General features: G+C 47.2%; 1 protein-coding gene across 6 annotated transcripts in view; it reads left to right on the top strand.

Moving 5' to 3' along the window:
* The window catches only part of LOC141059510 (uncharacterized), a 207,887-nt gene that overhangs the window by 61,413 nt on the left and 123,741 nt on the right, over positions 1–22,733 (top strand). For all 6 annotated transcript variants that reach the window (XM_073555678.1, XM_073555673.1, XM_073555677.1 and 3 more), the window contains one exon: positions 11,379–11,490. In XM_073555678.1, coding sequence (XP_073411779.1) covers positions 11,424–11,490 — 67 coding nt within the window. In that variant the 5' untranslated portion in view covers positions 11,379–11,423. The remainder of the gene's footprint in view (positions 1–11,378; positions 11,491–22,733) is intronic.

Raw genomic sequence — 22,733 nt, 5'->3', positions numbered from 1 at the left:
ACTCATTGCTGGCCACCTTAGAAGTCTCCAGGGCTTTCTCTCAAACCATTTTCTAGTGCTTTTTGAAGTGTGTTTTGGGTCATTGTCCTGCTCTTTTCTTTGAATGCCTCTTTTTTTCTCCTGTAAACTCTATGTTGATGCCTTTGCCCAAGAATCTCTACTTTTGTCTCATCTGACCAGAGAACATTCTTCCAAAACGTTTTAGGCTTTTTCAGGTAAGTTTTGGCAAACTCCAGCCTGGCTTTTTTATGTCTCAGGGTAAGAAGTGGAGTCTTCCTGGGTCTCCTACCATACAGTCCCTTTTCATTCAGACGCCGACGGATAGTACGTGTTGACACTGTTGTACCCTCGGACTGCAGGGCAGCTTGAACTTGTTTGGATGTTAGTCGAGGTTCTTTATCCAACATCCGCACAATCTTGCGTTGAAATCTCTTGTCAAATTTTCTTTTCCGTCCACATCTAGGGTGGATAGCCACAGTGCCATGGGCTTTAAACTTCTTGAGGACACTGCGCACGGTAGACACAGGAACATTCAGGTCTTTGGAGATGGACTTGTAGCCTTGAGATTGCTCATGCTTCCTCACAATTTGGCTTCTCAAGTCCTCAGACAGTTCTTTGGTCTTCTTTCTTTTCTCCATGCTCAATGTGGTACACACAAGGACACAGGACAGAGGTTGAGTCAACTTTAATCCATGTCAACTGGCTGCAAGTGTGATTTGGTTATTGCCAACACCTGTTAGGTGCCACAGGTAAGTTACAGGTGCTGTTAATTACACAAATTAGAGAAGCATCACATGATTTTTCGAACAGTGCCAATACCTTTGTCCACCCTCTTTTTTATTTTTGGTGTGGAATTATATCCAATTTGGCTTTAGGACAATTCTCTTTTGTGTTTTTTCATTTAAGACAAATTAAATGAAGATAATAATACCAAAGAATTTGTGTTTGCAATAATTTTCAGGAAGAAACTGAGTATTATCTGACAGAATTGCAGGGGTGTCAATACTTTTGGCCACAACTGTATATACATAAATATTTGTCTTATGTACTAGAATAGAGCATTAACATTTTAATAGGTTGGCCATATTTACAGTTAAAATGCTTCATGGCAATAAATACGTCTTTGTCACTACAAGTCATAACTGGAATGTTTTGTTTTCGACTTGTTTCTGATGTTAAACTTCAATACAAAAATTTAAAGTTAAAAATGAAAGAAACAAAACAGGGCGTATCCACTGTGTGAAACCTTTAAAACACAATTGTAATGGTGAGGCAAGGAGAGACTCACCTGATAGGGTTGTGAAACTTTGGTCTCAACACCTGCAAACGCATGAAACAGCTGCTGCAGTCTGCACAGGGTCCAAGGACTTGTAAGTGAAGATGGCTTTAAGGTGCAATGATACACTGCGTTGCTGTAGGTATAATTCAAGGAACTTGGAAGCTACAGGAACTTGTGTGGAACTTTCCTGATGAAGTGAGCTGGGACAGCTCAGGAAATGTGTAGGCACCAATAAAGTTCCTTGAATTATACCTACAGCAGCACAGTGTATCATTGCACCTTAAAGCCATCTTCACTTAAAAGTTAAAAATGAAGCAGTGTGAAAGGGAAACCGAAGCAGATCTGTGTTGCAGCTGGATTGACAGCTACACTGCTCAGTATTGGTGCTTCTGAATATGCACTACATAGAGACAGGAGAACAGGAATCCTTCATGTCTATGTATGCTATGTATGTATGGTCCTACTCTGCCCTTATTTATTTCTATGTATGCTGACTGTAGGGATTCGCTCTGGTAGGCAATAGCTGGGCGGCAGTAACGATGCAACACACAGGCAGAAAGTCCAATTCCAGTGGTTTTAATGTCACTCAGCAACTAGCAGCTTAACAAAACATAAGGAAAACCAAACACATACTCCAGCTTGGAGAACCACTGGTCCCAGACTCACCTCTTGCACGGGACGAGCGTAACTAAGCGACTGCCAGGTCCTGCGGCATCCGCCAGGTGCCATTCCCGGGGTTCTTCCAAGTCTTGCTGCTATAGTCCTGCAGCATGGGAATCCTGTATACAAGTTTCAGGCAAGTTCCACACAAGTTCCTGTAGCTTCCAGAAACACACTCACACTGTGGCAATTACCAACCTCCATTACACAGGGCCTAACCCCTCCCACCAGTGAGGTAGACATCACATAGGCTGATCACGTGACCCTGACATCATCGCAGGTCCCGTCTTTAAATAAAAACCCGGCCAAACATTAATCTGCTGGGAGAAACATATCTTCCATCCAGTAAAACACCCCTTACTGTACAACATACCTCCCCCCTATGTTCCACCCTAGAGGGGTGGACATGACATACAGTGAACTCTGGACAGGGCATCTGCATTCCCCTGTAGTCTGCCTGCACGATGTTCCACTGAAAATTTAAAATTTTGCAGGGACAGGAACCACTTGGTGACTCGGTCATTCCTCTCCTTAGCTTGACTCATCCACATAAGAGGGGAATGGTATGTCACCAACCGAAATGTTCTCCCCAGCAAATAGTAGTGCAACGATTCTAGTGCCCACTTGATGGCCAGGCACTCTCTCTCCACAATATTGTACCGGGTTTCAGCTGGGATAAGCTTCCGGCTCAGGAAGCTAACGGGATGCTCTTCCCCATTAACTTCCTGAGACAGCACGGCACCGAGGCCTATCTCAGAGGCATCAGTCTGCACCACGAACTCTTTTTTGAAATTTGGAGTTATCAGGACTGGTGAACCACACAGTACCCTTTTTAATTTTGTAAAGGCCTCCTCTAACTGATCATTCCAGTGGACCATCACAGATTTCCTCCCTTTTATACAATCTGTTAAAGGCGCGGACAGGGTTGCAAAGTTGGGAATGAATCGCCTGTAATATACCACCAAACCCAAAAAGGCCTTTACCTGTTTTGTTGTGAGGGGACGAGGCCAGTTCTGAATTGCCTCCACCTTGTTTACTTGGGGCTTGAGAACTCCTCTCCCAATGACATAACCCAAGTACCGGGCTTCCTCCAACCCTATAAAACACTTCTTTGGGTTGGCAGTTAGCCCTGCTTGTCGCAGGGAGTCTACCACTGCCTGTACTTTTGCTAAGTGGCTTTCCCAATTGGTGCTGAACACAATGATATCATCTAGATAGGCTGAGGCATAGCGGCGATGGGGGACGGAGAACAATATCCATTAACTGCTGGAACGTTGCTGGAGCGCCATGCAATCCAAAGGGTAACACCTTATACTGGAACAGCCCCTCAGGTGTTATAAACACCATTTTTCCCTTCGCCGCCTCTGTTAGGGGTACCTGCCAATAACCTTTTGTGAGGTCCAGAGTTGTAAAATACCGTGCTTGCCCAAAGCGCTCTATCAACTCGGCAACCCGGGGCATGGGGTAGGCGTCAAATTTTGAAATGTCTTCTTTGAGTTTTCTAAAATCATTACAGAATCTTAGAGACCCATCAGGCTTGGGTATTAGAACTATTGGGCTGGCCCACTCACTCTGAGACTCTTCTATGACCCCTAACCGTAGAATCATTTTTACCTCTTCCGAGATGGCTTGTCGCCGGGCCTCAGGCACCCGATATGGCTTTAGTCGCACCTTGGCCTGTGGCTCTGTGACAATGTCATGTTGGATTAGGGAGGTGCGTCCCGGGAGCTCCGAAAAAAATCTGTATTTTGGCTAATGGACTCCCGGACCTCCTGAACCTGTTTAGTGGACAAAGTATCTGCAATTTTGACCCCGGGTTGGGTTTCTCCTGCCTCTCCCCGAGGTAAGGGAGCCTTTTCTATCTGAAATGCTGGCAGCGAACTATGCTCACCAAGGTGCTCTCTATCTTTCCAGGGTTTAAGCAAATTAATATGGTAAACCTGTTCTGGCTTTCTCTGTCCTGGCTGATGTACCTTGTAGTCTACTGGCCCCACCTTCTCCATGATTTGCTATCTACGGTAGGCACAAGCACCAAGAACCGATCCCCAGGGCTAAAGGTTCTTACCCGAGCCTCCCGGTTATAGACCCGACTCTGTGACCGTTGTGCTGCCTCCATATGTTCCCGGACAAAGGGTAGGACGGTCTCCATTCTCTCTTGCATTTTTGCAACATGTTCTATCACACTTTTGTGGGGGGTAGGTTGATTCTCCCAGGCCTCTTTGGCTATATCGAGCAAGCCCCGCGGATGTCTGCCGTACAATAGTTCAAAGGGTGAGAACCCCGTAGATGCCTGAGGCACCTCCCGCACTGCAAATAACAGATATGACAATAAAAGATCCCAGTCCTTCCCATCTTTAAGGAAAAACCCGGCCAAACATTAATCTGCTAGAAGAAACATATCTTCCATCCAGTAAAACACCCTTTACTGTACCACATGACACATATTGCGGTGAACTACAAGAGTGAGATACCGTTCTGATTAGGGTACACCTTGTCATGTAGGGATGGCTTTTACATTTTTTTTTTTGACAAAGCAATGTCAACTAAGTACCCTATGTTATCTACATGTACTATTACTATTTTCTTGAAAATAGGAGAAAAGCTAGCTCGTCCCTCTGGTAATCCAGGAACTCAAGCATGGAAACCTGCAATGCAGCAGGATCAATGTCCAAATTAATAGAAGAAATCCAGCTTCCCGTTCCTGGAGAAGTTTCCTTTATTGGATAAAGTATATAAAATCTAACTTCATATCAGCATATTGTCACCACCAAAGGTGGGACAGAACTAACGTGATTCGAGCTTAGCAGCTCTTAATCATTGCTCCGCTAAGCTCAAAACGCGTCTGTTCTGTCACACCTTCGGTGGGGACAATATGCTGATATGAAGTTGGATTTTATATACTTTATCCAATAAAGGAAATTTCTCCTGGAATGGGAAGCTGGATTTCTTTTATTCATTACTATTTTCTTATTACAAGATTTTTATCTTAGGTTCTGCTTGTTAAATGGCCACACTGTGAATGCGCACCTATGCATTGTATTTATACAAACATGTACTCTGGCTCAATATTTTTAGGCTTTGGCTTATGTGTAGTGTTAGGGATGGCGGAACGCACTAGATATAAATAATAGGAAGTGTGTTCGCTGCCCGGGCTCCACCGTGCAGTAGGTGTAACAACCGCTGCTGAGTAATGGCGGACTCGCTTATATGGCGGTATACTGCGCTCGGGTTAAACGTCAAGCGGGGTGCACAGAGCGGACTCTGTTAAACTCACAGAGGCCCTAAAGCATAAACGCCGAGCCTTTTAGCTTCACAGGTCTCAGCTGGCATGCACACACGGTATATGGTCATAGGACACGGCCTAAGACAGAGTTCGGTGTCCGTCTTTACCTACCGTGCATGCGGCATCGCAACCGCGGACGCTGGTAAGTGCTGAAAACTGCAGCGCAGCGGTAACTACTGCTGCTATACGATAGTGCCATGAGGCGTGACACCATCGGACGCTAGTGCAGAGGTGCGGTATACACTGTGGCCTATAGCTTGCCACTGACTGGCGCTGATTATATCTCTAGTTCCCTATCCACATGCGTAATATCAGAGGGAAGGGGTTTCAAATGAGTCAGTCACCAGAATCATACATCCGTCACCATTCACACATAGCAAGTATAGCCTATACTAGCGCATGGGCGAGCGGCCATGCAGGCCTTTTATAGCCATGTGCTTCCGGGACCTTCCAGACCTCTGAGATGGGCCAATCAGATCAGGACAAGGACTTGAGCATGTGACCCCCAATCTCCACTGGGAGATCGTCTCGTGGGCATGCCCAGAAGCGCGGCGAGAGGACTTAGCCTCTGGAGTGGTTTCCTGCAAAGCAGGTTGCGCTGCCATTGCTGGTCAAGAGGTGGCAGCAACATCCAGACCCAGAGAGCTGGTCTTAGCAGGGCGCCTGGATTGCCGAGATTACTGTGCAGGTCTCTGAGCGGTCGGAAAGGAATGGGAAACCACTGGATTTTTGGCTCTGGATTCCTGCTGTGCCGCTGCAGGAATCCGATGCCTAACATTACCCCCCTCCTAGGGCCCCCCCACCCTGAGCCTCGCTACGCTCAAAGGCTGTGATCAGGAGCCGAGCGTGGATGTTCTCCACTGGCTCCCAGGTCCGGGCCTCTGGACCATGACCTTTCCAGTCCACCAAATAAAACTTTTTGCCACGCACAGTCCTGCGTCCCACAATGGCGTTAACCTCAAACTCGTCCGAAGACAAGTCTGATGACCCGGCAGATGGCTCAGAGAACCGGGCCATGTGAACAGTTTTGAGAAGGGACACATGGGAAATGTCAGAAATGGCTAAATGTGGAGGAAGAGCCAGGCGGTAGACCACCGAGCTAAGTCGCTCGAGAACCTTAAAAGGTCCAATGTATCGCGGCACGAACTTGGAGGACTCGGCCCGCAGCTTGATGTTTCGAGCAGAGAGCCACACCAAGTCACCAGGGGTTGGAGCGGGTCGCCGATGTGTGTCGGCGGATGCCCTCATTCTTTCATTAGAGGCACGAATAGCATCCTGAGTGAGATCCCAAATGTTGCGAGCCTCCACTGCCCAGTCTGCCACCCTGGAGTCAGCGGAGGACACTGGCATCGGGACAGGGACTCGCGGATGCTGGCCATAATTTAAAAGGAATGGCGTCTGACCAGTGGAATCAGCCACTGCATTATTCAGGGCAAATTCAGCCCATGGTAGCAAGGATGCCCAGTCATCCTGCCTGGCACAGACGAAATGCCGCAGGTATGTGACCAAGGTTTGTTGGCTCTCTCAACCAAGCCGATTGTCTCGGGATGGTAAGTGGAGGACAGGTTTAGCTCAATGCTGAATAGTCTGCAGAGCTCCCTCCAAAACCGGGACGCGAACTGGGGACCTCAATCACTGACAATTTTGTTCGGCATGCCATGCAGACGGAATCCATGTTTTATGAACAGTGTGGCAAGACCACGAGCGGAAGGCAACGGTGCGAGTGGCACCAGATGCACCATTTTAGAAAAATGGTCGGTGACCACCCAGATGACCGTACTGCCACCAGACTTGGGCAGGCCAACCACAAAATCCATGCCAACCATCTCCCAAGGTCTATCCGCCACCAGCAAAGGGTACAATAACCCAGCCGGCCTCTGTCTAGAGGACCTGTTCTGTGCACATGAGACGCATGCTTGTATGTATTCCTTAGTGTCTCGAGCCATGTGCGGCCACCAATACGACCTTGCCAGGAGTTCTGTGGTCCGCTTATTACCCAAGTGACCACCCACCCTGGACGCATGCACCCAGGCGAGAACCTCCAGCCGTAGCTGAGGAGGCACAAAGGTCTTGCCCGTTGACACTGGCTCGAAAGCAACTGGAGCCACAGTCGTAAAGCTCTCCAGAGGGAGAATTAACCATGGCTCAGCCTCCTCTTCCTCCGCTGAGACCACCGAGCGCGAGAGAGCATCTGCACGGACGTTCTTCTCTCCAGAGAGATAGTGCAAGGTGAAGCGGAAGTGGGAGAAGAGAGACCACCTAGCTTGGCGAGAGTTCAAGCGCTGGGCCGTTTGTAAATAGACCAGATTTTTATGGTCCGTATACACCTGGAAGGGAAACCGGGCTCCCTTCAGGAGATGTCTCCACTCGGAAAAGGCCAACTTCATTGCTAGCAGCTCCCTGTCCCCGATGGAGTAATTCTTCTCCCCCAGTGAGAAGGTCTTAGAGAAGAAGAAGCAGGGATGCTTCCGACCTTGATTATCCTTCTGGAAAAGGACTGCTCCTTCACCGACGGAAGAGGCATCCACCTCCAGGATAAAAGGTTTATCCACATCGGGACGGTGTAAGATGGGAGCGCCAGCAAAATGGGATTTTAGCGACGAGAAGGCCTTGGAGACCTGTTGAGACCAAGCGTTTAGATTAGCTTCTTTCTTTGTGAGAGCAACCAAAGGAGCTACCAGTGTGGAGAAGTGAGGTATGAACTGGCGGTAATAGTTGATGACCCATAAGAAGCGCTGCACCACTTTGAGTGAGTGTGGTTCCTGCCAGTCCATTACCGCTTGCAGTTTGGCCGGATCCATAGCCAACCCCTGGGCCGAGATGATGTAGCCAGGGAACGGCAAGGACTCCTGCTCAAACTGGCACTTCTCCAGCTTGGCGAAAAGAGAGTTTGCCCGCAAACGGTCGAAGACCCTGCAGACGTCTCTCCGGTGGGAGGTCAAATCTGGCGAGAAGATGAGGATGTCATCCAGATAGACCACCACCGAGGTGGAGAGCTTATCGCGGAAGACGTCGTTGACGAAATCCTGGAAGACAGCAGGCGCATTACAAAGGCCGAAGGGCATGACCAGATATTCATAGTGGCCATCCCGGGTATTAAAGGCTGTCTTCCACTCGTCTCCTTCGCGAATGTGGATCAGGTTGTACGCCCCCCATAGATCTAATTACGTAAAGATCCTGGCCCATCGCAAACTGTCAAATAGCTCAGAGATCAATGGGAGAGGGTATTTGTTTTTTACTGTAATGGCGTTGAGACCTCTGTAGTCAATGCAGGGACATAACTATCCGCTCTTCTTCTGCATGAAGAAGAACCCTGCACCAGCCAGCGACACCGACTTTCTGATAAAACCTCTGGCCAGGTTCTCCCGGATATATTGAGACATAGCCTCTGTCTCAGGGAGAGACAGCGGATACACACAGCCTCTAGGAGGTTCCGTGCCTGGCAGAAGATCTATCGGACAATCGTAAGGACGGTGCGGTGGGAGCGTCTCCGCAGATTTTTTAGAGAAGACGTCCGCGTACTGGTGGTAAGGTTTAGGAAGCGCGGAGAGATCCGCGGGCACTTCAGTGGAAGCTACCTGAACACTGCCCTTCAGGCACCTTCCCTCACAGTCCTTGCTCCAACCCAGCATATTCCCCGAAGCCCAATCAATATGAGGGGAGTGACAACGGAGCCAGGAAACTCCGAGAAGCACCTGGTCGATGCCATCTGGCAAAATGAACAAGGACAGAATCTCACGAGATGGTAAAGGTGCACCATTAACCACCCTGATGGTCAGAGGTTGGGGCAGTAAAACCAGTGGAATAGCGTGATTCTGAGCGAAGGTCAAGGACATAAATTTCCCCTCAGCCCCGGAATCCACGGTAACCTCTACCTCCCAGGTGGAGGCCCCACTATCTAATGTCCCTCGGAATACCGGTTTGGGAGAAAAGGGTTTCATATTTGTCTGGCCACCACCTACGACCACTGGAAGTGATCGTTTTTCCGACTGCAGAGGACACGTGCTAGCCGAGTGACCAAACTGCCGGCACCGGTAACAACATGCGGAGCTTCGCACCGGACGTGGCTTGGAGCCGGTGCGAGATACCTCCATAGGTTCGGAGGATGTAAGCTCCTGAGCGGAAGATCTTAGCGGCTTGGTGAAGGTGGGAGCCAAGTTAATCCTTCGTCTGGATTGCGCACGTTCCAGCCTGCGCTCCGTAAACCGAAGATCAATGCGGGTGGAGATGGCAATCACTTCCTCCAGACTTGTGGGGACCTCTCTGGTTGCTAGAGCATCTTTGACATGCTCTGCTAACCCTCTCCAAAACACAGGGATGAGTGCTTAATCGGGCCACTCTAGTTCGGAAGCCAATGTCCGGAATCGGACGGCATAATGGCTGACCGAGAGAGACCCCTGCGTTAGGGCCAATAATTGGAGAGAGGTGTCATGCGTGATCCGTGGTCCCAAAAATACCTGCTTCAGAGCCGCGAGGAGCTGAGCAGCCCCCTGAACCACAGGATCATCACGCTCCCACATTGGCGTAGCCCACTCTAATGCCCTGCCAGATAAAAGAGAAACAATAAACCCCACCTTAGCCCGCTCTGTAGGGAACCGTGCAGCCACTAACTCAAGCTGAATAGAGCACTGACTCACGAATCCCCTACAGGTGGCGCTGTCACCCGAAAACTTGTCGGGGAATGGGAGGCAAGATATTGTCGGCATAGGCGTGAGTGTGGGCACGCGTGAGACAGCCTCTGCAACTGCCTGAGCAGCGGCTGCCATAGCATTCGCAGATGAGGTGGAGCTCTCAATAGCCGCCAACCTGCTCTCTAGCTGCCAAATGTACCGCTGCAGCTGCTGCAGGTCCGCCATTACTAGCCAGACTCTGGCGCTAGTATAATGTTAGGGATGGCAGAACGCACTAAATATAAATAATAGGAAGTGTGTTCGTCGCCCGGGATCCACCGTGCAGTAGGTGTAACAATCGCTGCTGAGTAATGGCAGACTCGCTTTTATGGCGGTATACTGCGCTCGGGTTAAACGTCAGAGCGGACTCTGTTAAACTCACAGAGGCCCTAAAGCATAAACGCCGAGCCTGTTAGCTTCACAGGTCAGCTGGCGTGCACTCACGGTATATGGTCACAGGACACGGCCCAAGACAGAGGTCGGTGTCCGTCTTGACCTACCGTGCATGCGACGTCGCAACCGCGGACGCTGGTAAGTGCTGCAAACTGCAGCATGGCGGTATCTACTGCCACTATACGATAGTGCTGTGAGGTGTGACACCATCAGATGCTAGTGCAGAGGTGCGGTATACACTGTGGCCTATAGCTTGCCACTGACTGGTGCTGACTATCTCTCTAGCTCCCTGTCCACATGCGTAATATCAGAGGGAAGGGGTTTCAAATGAGTCAGTCACCAGAATGATACATCCGTCACCATTCACACAAAGCAAGTATAGCCTATACTAGCGCATGAGCGAGCGGCCATGCGGGCCTTTTATAGCCATGCACTTCCGGGACCTTCCAGACCTCTGAGATGGGCCAATCAGATCAGGACAAGGACCTGAGCATGTGACCCCCGATCTCCACTGGGAGATCGTCTCATGGGCATGCCCAGTAGCGTGGGGAGAGGACTTAGCCTCTGGAGTGGGTTCCTGCAAAGCAGGTTGCGCTACCATTACTGGTCCAGAGGTGGCTGCAACATCCAGACCCAGAGAGCTAGACTGAGCAGGGCTCCTGGATCGCCAAGATTGCTGTGCAGGTCCCTGAGTGGTTGGAAAGGAATGGGAAACCGCTGGATGTATGGCTCTGGATTCCTGCTGTGCAGCTGCAGGGATCTGACACCTAACATGTAGAGCACATCACAGTTCCTGGGTCTACACCCACCAGCCCATACACAACACAAAATGAGTGTTAGAGACGACCAAAGCGAGAGATTGATTTAAGATACAGGATTTGTGTTCGGTTTGTTCCTCAGGTGCACATCTTATTCTATTCTTAGTAATTTACTGAACCATCTAGAAGAAAAAGACGAAGCTTCATGAAGCAAGGGATCCATTCGAAATTTTGATTCGGCCCTCTCATTTCTTATTATCTCCTGATTTATACTGTATCTGATTTCTTCCATGGCTGTCTTTCTGAAAGTCTTTTTCAACTTTACTATATTGCAGATCTCATGGGTGATATTGAAAGCAATTTGTACATTTTCTGAGAATATGACGAAAACCGTTATCTTGTGTTGTGTGACCTGTTGCCTTCTATCTGCATTTCCCGGAAGTAAAGGTTTGAATTTTTCATTTTTATTATTTGTGACAATACAATGGCATTTTAGGAACAAAATGTGACTGCTGATGAATTGAATTGCTAGTGTGAAGATAACATCTGTGAGCTGGAAGTCTGCCACCGTAGAAAAATGGTAAAGTCTAGGCTTTTGCAGGCATGTTCAGCTAATGAGAAGATCCTGCACTTATTGCATTTCCTTCTTAGGGCTCATACTCACTTGCGAGAGACTCACACGATTCTCGCACGAGTCTCTCGCATGAAAACCCGGCACTGCCGCCGGCACTCAGACTGGAGCGTGCGGCTGCATAGAAATACATGTAGCCGCACGCTACGGTCCCAGTGCCGGCGGCAGTGCCAGGTTTTCATGCGAGAGACTCGTGCGAGAATCGTGTGAGTCTCTCGCAAGGGAGTATGAGCCCTTACTCAGAAGATCATTTCATTGCACCATCCCTGAAAAGAGAAACTGAGATTAAGAGATGGACAATTTATTGTGAAGCTTCACCTGAAATCTGTCTTTCAATACCGTAGATGTCAAAAAGTATTCAGACTTCCGAAAAACAAATTCCTATGTTAAGTTTCGGATCCTGAGAATATTTTCATTTTCGGATTCCTCTTATTCCTTCAGATCTACCAGAGGTTTCAGATTTTTGTTTCAGGTTGTTTTTTTTATTTTGAATAGGGAATCTCAAGCTGTGTTTAGCAATGGCAATGAACCCACGTTATGTTGTGAGGTTGCTTTACATGGAACAAATGCAGCACCATCTGCACCCAAGAATAAAAAGAAAAACCTTTGAACAGGGACACAACTGAAGGGGTGACACAGTGACAGATACACCTGGAACCCTCTGCCAAATAAGATGACTTCAGTATTATAAATAGCACATGATAGGGGGGCAGTATTACAGATTTTAAATGACTTCTTCTTTATATTTCCAGAATTGAAAGTTATCCCCTATTCATAGGATCTTTGATAACTTCCTACTTGCTGGGCGTCCAACTGTTTGAACCTCCCGTGATCTCGAGAACAGGTCTCTATGCAGCCTGGTCTAGAAATAGTGAGGCTCTTTAACTCTATTTTCAATTTTTTATGCTACCTCGTGTGAAAATTGAAATGCCGCCCTCCCTGCTGTGGAATATAACCCTGCAGTGAATAAACACAATTCAGTTATTTTATTTTTGGGTTCAGATCTTAAAGTATTTATTGTATGGTAAAAGTGACCTTCTCCACATCAGTTTGAATATGACGATACCAAACTATATTAGATTTTTCTGTTATTATTTTCATTATTATTCATCACATGAATATATCATCAGAACCACGATCAGTGAATGAATACAGCACTAGAACCAACATCAGTACATGAATACATCACCAAAGCCACCATCAATACATGAATATAACACCTGAACCACCATCAGTCCAGAAATAGGTCAACCAAACCACCATTAGTACATGAATACAGGACCAGAATCACTATCAGTACAGGAGTACAGCAGCAAGCTTAAAGTGCTCATGCCCTTTCAGAAAATCCTGGTGCCTGAAAACAGTTTGTTATATAAAAAAACCACTTTACTCATCATCCTCAGGTCCGTTGGTGAGATTCTGCCACTTCTCCAGTGTCTGAATAGGAAGCGGTGCTGCTGTCCCATCAACAACACTGCTGCCAGTCAGTGATCTTTGAGATTATAACTCTGTAAACAGAATGCCCCTCTCAAGGAAGCAGAGCTCATTAATTGGCTGCCGTCCTGTTGACATGATGTCAGCATTGCAAACATTTCCAGACATTGAAAGCAGCAATGGAGACTCAGCGTTGGACCCAGGGACAGTGAGTAAATCATGGTTTGTTCAATTATAACAACGTCCTACGCTTGAGACCAACATTTTTTGAAAAGGGAAAACACCTTTTGAGATTCCTGCTCATCTTCATTATGTAACTTGATCTCAAGAACAGAGCACATGTTCTATGTGGCAATAGATCCGGGTATACAACCAGGATATGGAGGGGAAGAAAAATCACTATGGAGCTCCCTAACAACTTGAAAACAAGAAAAAATGGAGCAAAACATCCATATTTTTGACACAATTAAATATCAAACTTACTTTATTGATACAAAAATCATCATAAAAATATATCATCACAATGTATTGACAAAGACAGAGTCATTGAACACAGGTCAGAATGCACCAACAAATACAGTAAAAACCGTGCTGCACAATGGGCACCACAATAATAAAAAAAAAAGGTTAGGCCGACATATTACCCCAAGGATCCCACAAGATACAAAATAGTACGGTATATAGTGACCATCGCATAAGTACCCCAAATGAATTGGGGCAGCATAGTGGGGTCCTATGACTCCTTAGCCTTCTAAACCCCCAAAAGAGCCAATATTAACAAACATAATGTCCTAAAAGAGTATATCCATCTCTGGCCCAGAAAAGGAAGAAGGAGGGAAGTCCCTGGTTAGTAAAGGGTTTCAGCCATTACCCGTACTGATGTCCATGTGCCAGCACGCACCCCTACGAGCGTTTCTCGATAGCTTCCTAGGGGGGTGTGTTGGTGTATAGTGTCCCTCAGAAACTCCTTAAATACAGTGCCAGGGTTCACCTTAATCGGCGCATGTCACCGGTATATGGGGGCTCGGCCAAACAGCGATCACGGCGCCAAGATGGTGCCGCAACTCCTGCGAGACACGGCATGTGTCAGCGAGAATCGCGCACCATCCCGCGTTACCGGAAACGCTGTAGGCAGCACCACCACACCGGAGACATGTGCACTAGTGGACCGCGGTGCTCAGCGCCATCTTAGTACTGGGCAAAACAGAGCCCATACTTGGCGCACATAGGAATCACGTTACTCCTGCATAAGATAAGGGAAAGTTTATTATATGCAGCAAAACAACGCCCTCAAGCACCCATAGCATTAGAGAGGACAAAGCATACTAAAATAGAAAATGCAAAGTACATCAAAAATTAGAGCTTACAGTATATATCACGCACATACGCCTCATATAATACTAAAATACATCACAAAGTACAAGTTTTTTATAATTTTAGCAATATTAACATATATCAGTTATAGACAGCAAATATAACAGGCATTGTAACGCAGCTGTACATGATGATGATCATTACATTAAGAATCATTTTTTTTCCCCCCTAACATGATGTGTCATCCTTTAAATCATCCTAGGCAGCAGGTATATAGTCATTAGATAGAAGAATCAAGGCGATAGCATCATATTCCCCAAAGGATCACCGAAGCACTGATAAAGAATGATATTAGTGTTGCGTCAAAGACTACGAAATAAACAAAGAGACAAACACCAAATTAAAAACAAAATAATATTAAAAGAGTGACCATCAGTACCAGGACAAACACTACTCATAGATAAGAGGAGAAGCTAAGCATTTCATAAAGGCCAGCAGGAGCCATGGTCCCCAGTGTCATAATCCATCGACACTCCCTCTGATTGAGGGAGCGCACGCTGTCGCCACCACGGATTTCCATATTTACATGGTCTATACCCCTAATTTGAAGGGAATCAGGATTGCATTTATGTTTCGATTTAAAGTACCCGGGGAGGGTTTTCAAAAGACCCACATCCTCCACATCCCGAGCTGCCTCAATATCACGTACATGCTCACGGGTTCTAACACGTAACTCACGTGAGGTTAAACCAACGTAAATTAGTTTGCAACTACATGTGGCATAATAAGCCACATGTGTAGTTGAGCATGTGATATAGTCCCTAATTTGGAACACCCATAGGCCGTCGGATGATGTGAAGGATGTGGGTCTAACATGATTCCTGCAGGCCAAACACTTTCCGCATGGGAAGAATCCAGCGTTCCTGCCCCTAGACCCAAACAGAAAGAGCGACTTTGCCGTATAGTGACTAGAAACCAACATGTCCTTTAAGTTTTTACTCCGTCGTGCTGTCATCAGTGGAGTGGGAGATAATCCCTGACTAAGTATTGGATCCATCATAAGGACCGCCCAATGTTTTTTGAGGACGGATCGCATCGTATCCCACTGTTGGTTGTAAGTGGAGATGTATCTAATTTTACCATCATCGTCCTTCTCTTTCCTATTTTTTTGATGAATAGCTAGAAGCTCGCCCCTCTTGGTGTTCTTTGCTCTACGGTAGCCCTTCCGGACGCTCCTGTTGCTGTACCCCCGATCCCTGAACCTCCACCCAAGGTCGCTTGCCTGTCCCTCGAACAGCATATCAGTGGTGCAGATTCTCCGTGCCCGGAGAAATTGGCCTGTCGGGATCGCATTGATTGTGGAGATTGGGTGAGACGACGATGCATTATGTACATAAGGTCCTCATTTGCTTTATGGGCAATTTACTTCATTCTATGAGTACTCCTCCTGCGTCCACACCGCGATTGTAGCTAGACTGTGTGGACTGGCGGACCTGGGTATTCGTCCGATGAATGCTGCATGTATTCTTTACGTGATCCTACATCTCATCAGATTAATCTGCTTCATCCGGTCAGCTGTATCAGGGAAAGCAAATCTCCCACATGGCTCCTAGTGTTCTCTGCTCTCCTCTGACTGATCTCTCTGACTACTCAGACTAGAAAACATGGTTGCAGCAGTTTTATACCCCAAACTCTACTGACAAAGCTATTCCCTGGCTACCAGCTAGATAGTGTGATTAACTACTTAACTACCTGGAGCTAGGGACTCTATGGTATTTGAAATGCTTAATCATCCTTCTTAACGTAACACAGAAAGTAAAAGAGCAAATAGCAAATCTAAATGCATAAAACAATACAGATCTCTTCATGAAAAAGTGCAAAACTTTAAGTCTCTAAAGGCATATATAAAACATACTTCATATTATTGAAATCCACAACTTTGGGGTATTTCAGTGTCACAAATACTGTAGATTTACATCTAGGTACCTTATAGGTGACAATTTTGTTTGGAATCCTGTTCTAACCCCTTTCATCTTCATCTAGTCCAGACGCCATGATGATTTTTCACATTCACAACTTGTCTCTGCAGACCTCCCTTTTCTCTGGACTTCCGCAGCACATCCTGACATGGGGCCCTTAAAAATAACAGTGTCATTATAATGTATCTAAATAAAAGTTATACTGCTTCCACATGCTGCCCCTTTTCATACTGTTGTTCACTAAATGCCCCTCTTTATTGTCCCCCACAAGCTACCCCTCTCCGTCAGGGTCGGTTTAAGGCAAAGTAGGGCCCTGGGCAAAAGTTTAAAGTGGGGCCCCAAATGCTAACATATTGCACATCACATATAGTAGTGACAGAGAAAGAAAAATTTGGGAGTTCAAATTTATAAATATGTTTCAATCTCTAACAATAGGACTGAATTTGACACCTGGATTCATGACTCATTACATGGGCACAGTTCACACCTCCACAAGGAGGTCTTCAGATCTCTAATAGAACACTTGGTCCTCATCTGCATGTGTAACAAAAACCTTAATTTCCTTGGCCTGTATCAACTCATGTCCTGTTGTAATTCCTATTAAACGTTGCTGTCTCTACTCAGTAATTCACTTGTAATCCAGCCTGATGAAGGGGCCTTCTGAGCCCTGAAAGCTTGCTTGCAAATATAATTTCTCTGGTTAGCCAATAAAGGTATCACACCTTGAATACTTTTCTCAATTTTTTGAGGGGACATAAATGAGTCGCCCTCCCTGGGCTGTTGAGTACTCGGTACCAGGCCGGTCTCTCAAAGGGGAATGTCACAGCAGCGGTGACCCGGTCCGTGGCCCTGGGCGCCCATGTAAAAGGGATAAGTGATGGAATAAAGTTTATGAGTGAATGATTCGTGACGCCACCTGTGGTGTTCAGCAATGAAGATGTTAAGCCGACGCTGCAGACAGATCCTCTGGGACAGATGGTGTAATGCAGCAATGATGTTGTGGCCCTCCGCAGGTAGGGCAGTAGTCCCAGGGCAGTGAGGATAGGTGTTGAGGAAGAGGGTGTAGTGTCTGGCACAGAGATGTAGCTGTGCTGACGGGGTTGCAGGAAGAAGGCAAGGACACAACAGGTTGCAGTTTCTTTACCTTTACTTTGCTTGGCAAGTGCAGTCCAGGGTCCAGATTACAGATGGCACAGGAGCTGGCTAGCCTGGAAGCAACTTAGGAATCTCTCTAGGCAGATGGGTTGTGTAGTCTCCTTCCTAGTGCTTAGTTTTAGGTACTTGCAGTACTGTGTTACACTGAAGTTCCACTGGCTTATTCTCATTAGAACTCCCTCGTATGGCAGACAGCTGTAGCCTTCCTCTTCTGGCTCACACGTCGCTGTTGTGCCTCTGAGTCTTATGTGGGAATAGAGCATTTACAGCTTCCTATTCCTCCGGACTCTGTTGCAGGACCATCAGTGTCCGTACAGTCTTGGAGACCGGGCTCCAGATCATGCGCTATAGCTGGGAATGAGCCTGAACTCTCTGCTCAATCTCCCAGCTCCTCTCCTCATGTCCACACACGCTGCCCTCCTCACACAAACTCCTAATCTTCCCTTCCTGGCCTTCAGAGAGTAGTTCCTCCCCCAGTTTTGGTTCAGAGCTCCCTCTGCTGACCTGGAATGGAACTGTGTTGTGTGTTGTGGTTAACTGCCAGAGAGATCCTTTATTGCTTCCAAGCATGACATGACACTCCCTAGGAGGAAGGCAATGCCACTGCGACCATGCTCCTGGGGGCGCCACATTCCCCCCTACTGCCATTCAGTACTCCTGGACTGAAGAGAAAACATGTAAACATATAAACAATTATAAATATAACAAGATTTCCAAAAGTAAAAAATACAAAAACACAAAAAAGAAAAACCCAAAGATCAAAAATAGTCCTGATGACGATTAGTCCAAGCGTCAATGTCCATGGTCCATTTCCTGAGCAAGTTGGTGAACTATTTACAAGTAGAGCTTTGACCACACATAGTCCTGTGGTCCAGCTGGCCATTGAAACAAAATAAAATATCCAAAAAGTCTTACAGAGTCTCTGTAGGCACAAAACTTGAAACGTTGCATATTTACAGATTAACATTTACAAAACTTATCTATATGCAGAACCTTAGGGGTGGAATACCTTGGGTACTACGGACAGACCTACGTAGCACTGGTGTTGTTGGGGACCTTTCTGGATGCCTTGTGTTAACTACTACTGGTGTAGTGTGTGTTGTACTGGCTACATTATTGTTGGTTCTGCGTAGCACAGGGATACTAGATTTCCTAGGACCACTTCTACTCACTGTGGGCATGACAGATTCACCACTGGCAGGGTGAGAATTCTCTTGTTCCACGGCTGGTATGGCATCCGCTGCTTGTACTTGCTGGTTTTCAGGGTGGTCTTGAGTCACTTCTTCTTGCACTACCAGTTGGGGAAAGGTCAAAACTGGCACCAGTATGGCCTGATTCACTCTAGTCCAATTTGCAGGGAATTCTCAGAGTACAGTGCTGACCTTTTCTTCTTCTTCTTCTATGGGCTGAAGGTTGTTTTGCTCTTCCATTCTGTCCTTTAGTTGGTCAGAGCACAGTTTCATATGATCCCTCGATACTGCTGATGAGGTTTCTCCTCCATCCTTACTGATAAGGCACACTTTTGTGTTGTCAAAGTTTGATGGTAGGACGGAGTAGGGTCCATCTTCCCATTGGTCATCCAATTTATGCATCCTTCTCCTGTTTTTGTCTTGCCTGAGCTAGACTCTTTTCTACGCACTCTTGTACTCTACGGTACTACTGCTGCCGCTCTGTATCCCAGTCAGCATCTGGTGATGTTACTTCAGGTGTGGTGTCAGGACTCCCATATCCAAATCAATAGGCAGCTTGCCATGCCTCGCTGTCAGTAGGTAGGCTGGAGTGCAGTTGGTGGAATTCACAGGAATGTGATTGTAGAGGTCTACCAGATCTGGCAACTTCTCTGGCCAAAGAATCCTCTCTTCCAAAGGCAAGGTCTTCAGTAGATCGATCACCACTTGATTCATCTTTTCACACATGCCATTGGTCTGTGGATGGTATGGTGTTGTCCTGATCTTCTTGCAACCATACAAGTTACAGAATTCCTGGAACACTTCTGCCTCAAAGGCTGGATCTTGATCTGTAAGCACTCTCTCGGGATATCCGTGTGGTCAACAAAAGTGCTGTTGGAATGCTCTGGCTGCTGTCCTGGCTGTTTGGTCCTTGACAGGCACGACTACCAGGAATCTCAAGTAGTGGTCAGCGATGGTAAGAGCATAAATGTAGCCTGAATGGCTTGGGACCAGCTTCACATGGTCCAGTGCGACCAACTCGAGTGGCTGTTTGGTTATTATTGGCTGCAAAGGAGCTCACTGATTGTTACGGTCTTTCCTGCGCAGGTTGGATTGTCCACACTCCCGGCACCAAATTTCAATGGCCTTCCTCATACCAACTCAGTAGAATCTCTCCTGGAGCAAGGCCTCCAACTTCTTCCATCCGAAGTGTCTAGCTCCATTGTGATAGGCTTCTAAGACCATTGATGCCTCCCTCTTTGGGACTACCAACTGCCAGAAAAACTTATGAGTGCGGGCATTGATACTCCTCCGACACAGCTTTCCTTCATAGATGAACAGCCTGCCTCTTTCCTTCTACAACTGCTGGGTTTCGTCAGGAGCATCTGGATCTGGGCGTGAGTCAACTTGTGACAGTAGCTCCTTTACCAGGCGGACTGTGGGGTCGCTATTCTGCGTTTCTGCCCAGTCATGATGAGGCAATGGATTTAGGGTGGCCTCTTTCACGATAGACCGTCTGTTTCTCACTCCTTGGGCACGTTGGGCCGCAATTGGGAGGAGGAAGGCAGGTAACTCTATTTCTTCAAATGCCTCAGGGTCTTCTCCTGCATCTGGCAGATTAGGCATTCTGGACAGCTCATCAGCATTGGCATTCTTATGCTCCGCTCGGTACTTGATGGTGAATTCATAGTTGGACAGCCGGGCCATCCATCGCTGCTCCAGTGCACCTAGTTTGGCAGTTTCCAAGTGAGTCAACGGGTTGCTGTCCGTGAAGATGGTAAACTTGGCTGAAGCTAGGTAATGCTTAAATCGTTCAGTCACAGCCCAGACTATGACGAGGGAACTCCAATTTGAAGGAACTGTAGTTGTCAGGGTTCCTTTCAGTGGGACGAAGCTTCCTGCTGGCGTAGGAGATCACTCTTTCTTTGCCATTCTGTACCTGTGACAGTACTGCTCCCAGTCCCACATTGCTGGCATCAGTATACAAAACAAATGGTTGGTCATAATCTGGGTAGGCCAGAACTTCATCTCCTGTGAGAGCCATTTTCAGTCGAGTGAAGGACCTCTCCAATTCCTCATTCCATTCAAATGTAGGACTCTTCTTCCTGGCTTTCCTGGGCTGGCCCACCAGAAGATTTTGCATAGGCGTGGCTATCTCAGTGAAGCCTTTGATGAACCTTCGGTAGTAGCCTACCAACCCGAGGAATTTATGTACTTCATGGAGGTTGCTGGGCTTCTGCCAGTCCCGGATGACAGTGACTTTGTCAGGATCCGGTGCCACACCTTCTGCACTCACTACATGACCGAGGTACTGTACCTTGAGCTTCAGGAGGTGGCATTTGGAAGGCTTCACTTTCAGGCCAAAGTTGGACAAGGCTTCAAACACCTCTGCCAGGTGCTTCAGATGGTCTTCATAAGTCTTGGAGAAAACAATGACATCATCAAGGTACAACAGGACTGTCTCGAAGTTCTTGTGTTCTAAGACAGCACTCAATTAGCCATTGAAATGTCCCTGGGGCGGTGCAGAGCCTGAATGGCATGTAGTTGAACTCGATAGACCCATTGGTGTAGTAAATGCTGTTTTCTCCTTGTCTGCCTCTGCCACGGGAACCTGCCAATACCCACTAGTGAGATCTAAGGTGGAAAAATAGTTAGCAGTTTTAAGGGCGGCTAATGACTCTTCAATTCTGGGTAATGGGTAGGCATCCTTATGTGTAATGTTGTTAATTTTTCTGTAATCAACACACATTCTCATGGTACCATTTTTTTTTCACAAAGACTATTGGGGCTGACCAGGGGCTACAACTGTCTCTGATCATCCCAGCCTCCTTCATTTCCCGCAACATACTTTTGGCACATTGATATTGTGTTGGGGGTATAGGCCGGTACCTTTCTTTAATGGGTGGATGATCTCCAGTGGGGATATGGTGTTGAACCCCTTTTGCCTTCCAAAAGTCTAGAGGGTGTTTACTGAATACCCGCTCATACTCCTGAGTCACTCGGTAAACCCCTTTCTTTTGGTATGAAGGGGTGGAGTCAGTGCCCACATGCAGCTGCTGACACCACTCCTCCAGCTGCTTTACAGAGCCATTGTCCTCCACCTGGTCGGTAGAGACCAAGGGCTCTCCTGCCTGTATTGCATTGTTACTGACAGTAAGCAGCTTTGCAACTGTGGCATACAGAGGTATTGTGGCCTCCTCCTCCCCACAATTCAAGAGGCAAACAGGTACTCTCCCTTTGCGGACATCAACTACCCCTCTGGCTGTCAGGACAGTGGGCCGGCTATCAGAGTACACTGGCTCTACCAATGCTTGGTAATCTTTTCCTCTGAGGCCTATGGCTGCCCGACACCAAATTAACATTTCACATCTGGGGGGTATCGCAATGGGGAAAGGATCACTAACTCTGACGCTGCCAATTTCTCCACCAGACAGTTCTACCTGCTGTCTTTGCATCAGGGCCTTGATCTCCTTCTGCAGGACTCGTTGTTCACTGGAACCAGTAGTCTCAGCCACCTGTTGCAACAAAACAATAACTTCGGCAAGACAATTTTCAATCACATTAGTACCTAAGGTCATCATTGGGTTACATTCTCGTCGATCAATGTCTACAACTATCAGACCTTGAGATTTTAACTCTACTTGCCCCACTTTAATAGTAATCTCTTTACATCCTACTTGCGGCAAAGACTGACCATTGCCGGCAACTACTGTCAGTTCATCACTTGGGCCGTGAGTAAGTTCAGAGTCAGCCCAATACCGCTTGTAAAGGATATATGGCATAGTTGTCACCTGAGAGTCAGTGTCCAGCAAAGCATTCATGGGGATGCCGTCAATCACCACTGGGAGGACCGGTCGCCCTCCAACATACTTGGCTCACCAGTTCTTTGGGCCTTGTGGTCCTACTCCTGGGGGTTGGCCCTCTGCCCCAGGGGTTGCTTGTTTAAATAACAGAACCTTGCAATGTGGCCTGCCTTATGGCAGTGATGACAGATGGGACGTCCGTTCT

The sequence above is a fragment of the Dendrobates tinctorius genome, unplaced genomic scaffold (genome assembly GCF_039654945.1).
Source record: "Dendrobates tinctorius isolate UK_male_01 unplaced genomic scaffold, ASM3965494v1 ptg000228l, whole genome shotgun sequence".
Lineage (NCBI taxonomy): Eukaryota > Metazoa > Chordata > Amphibia > Anura > Dendrobatidae > Dendrobates > Dendrobates tinctorius.
This window is presented reverse-complemented; position numbering and strand designations above follow the sequence as displayed.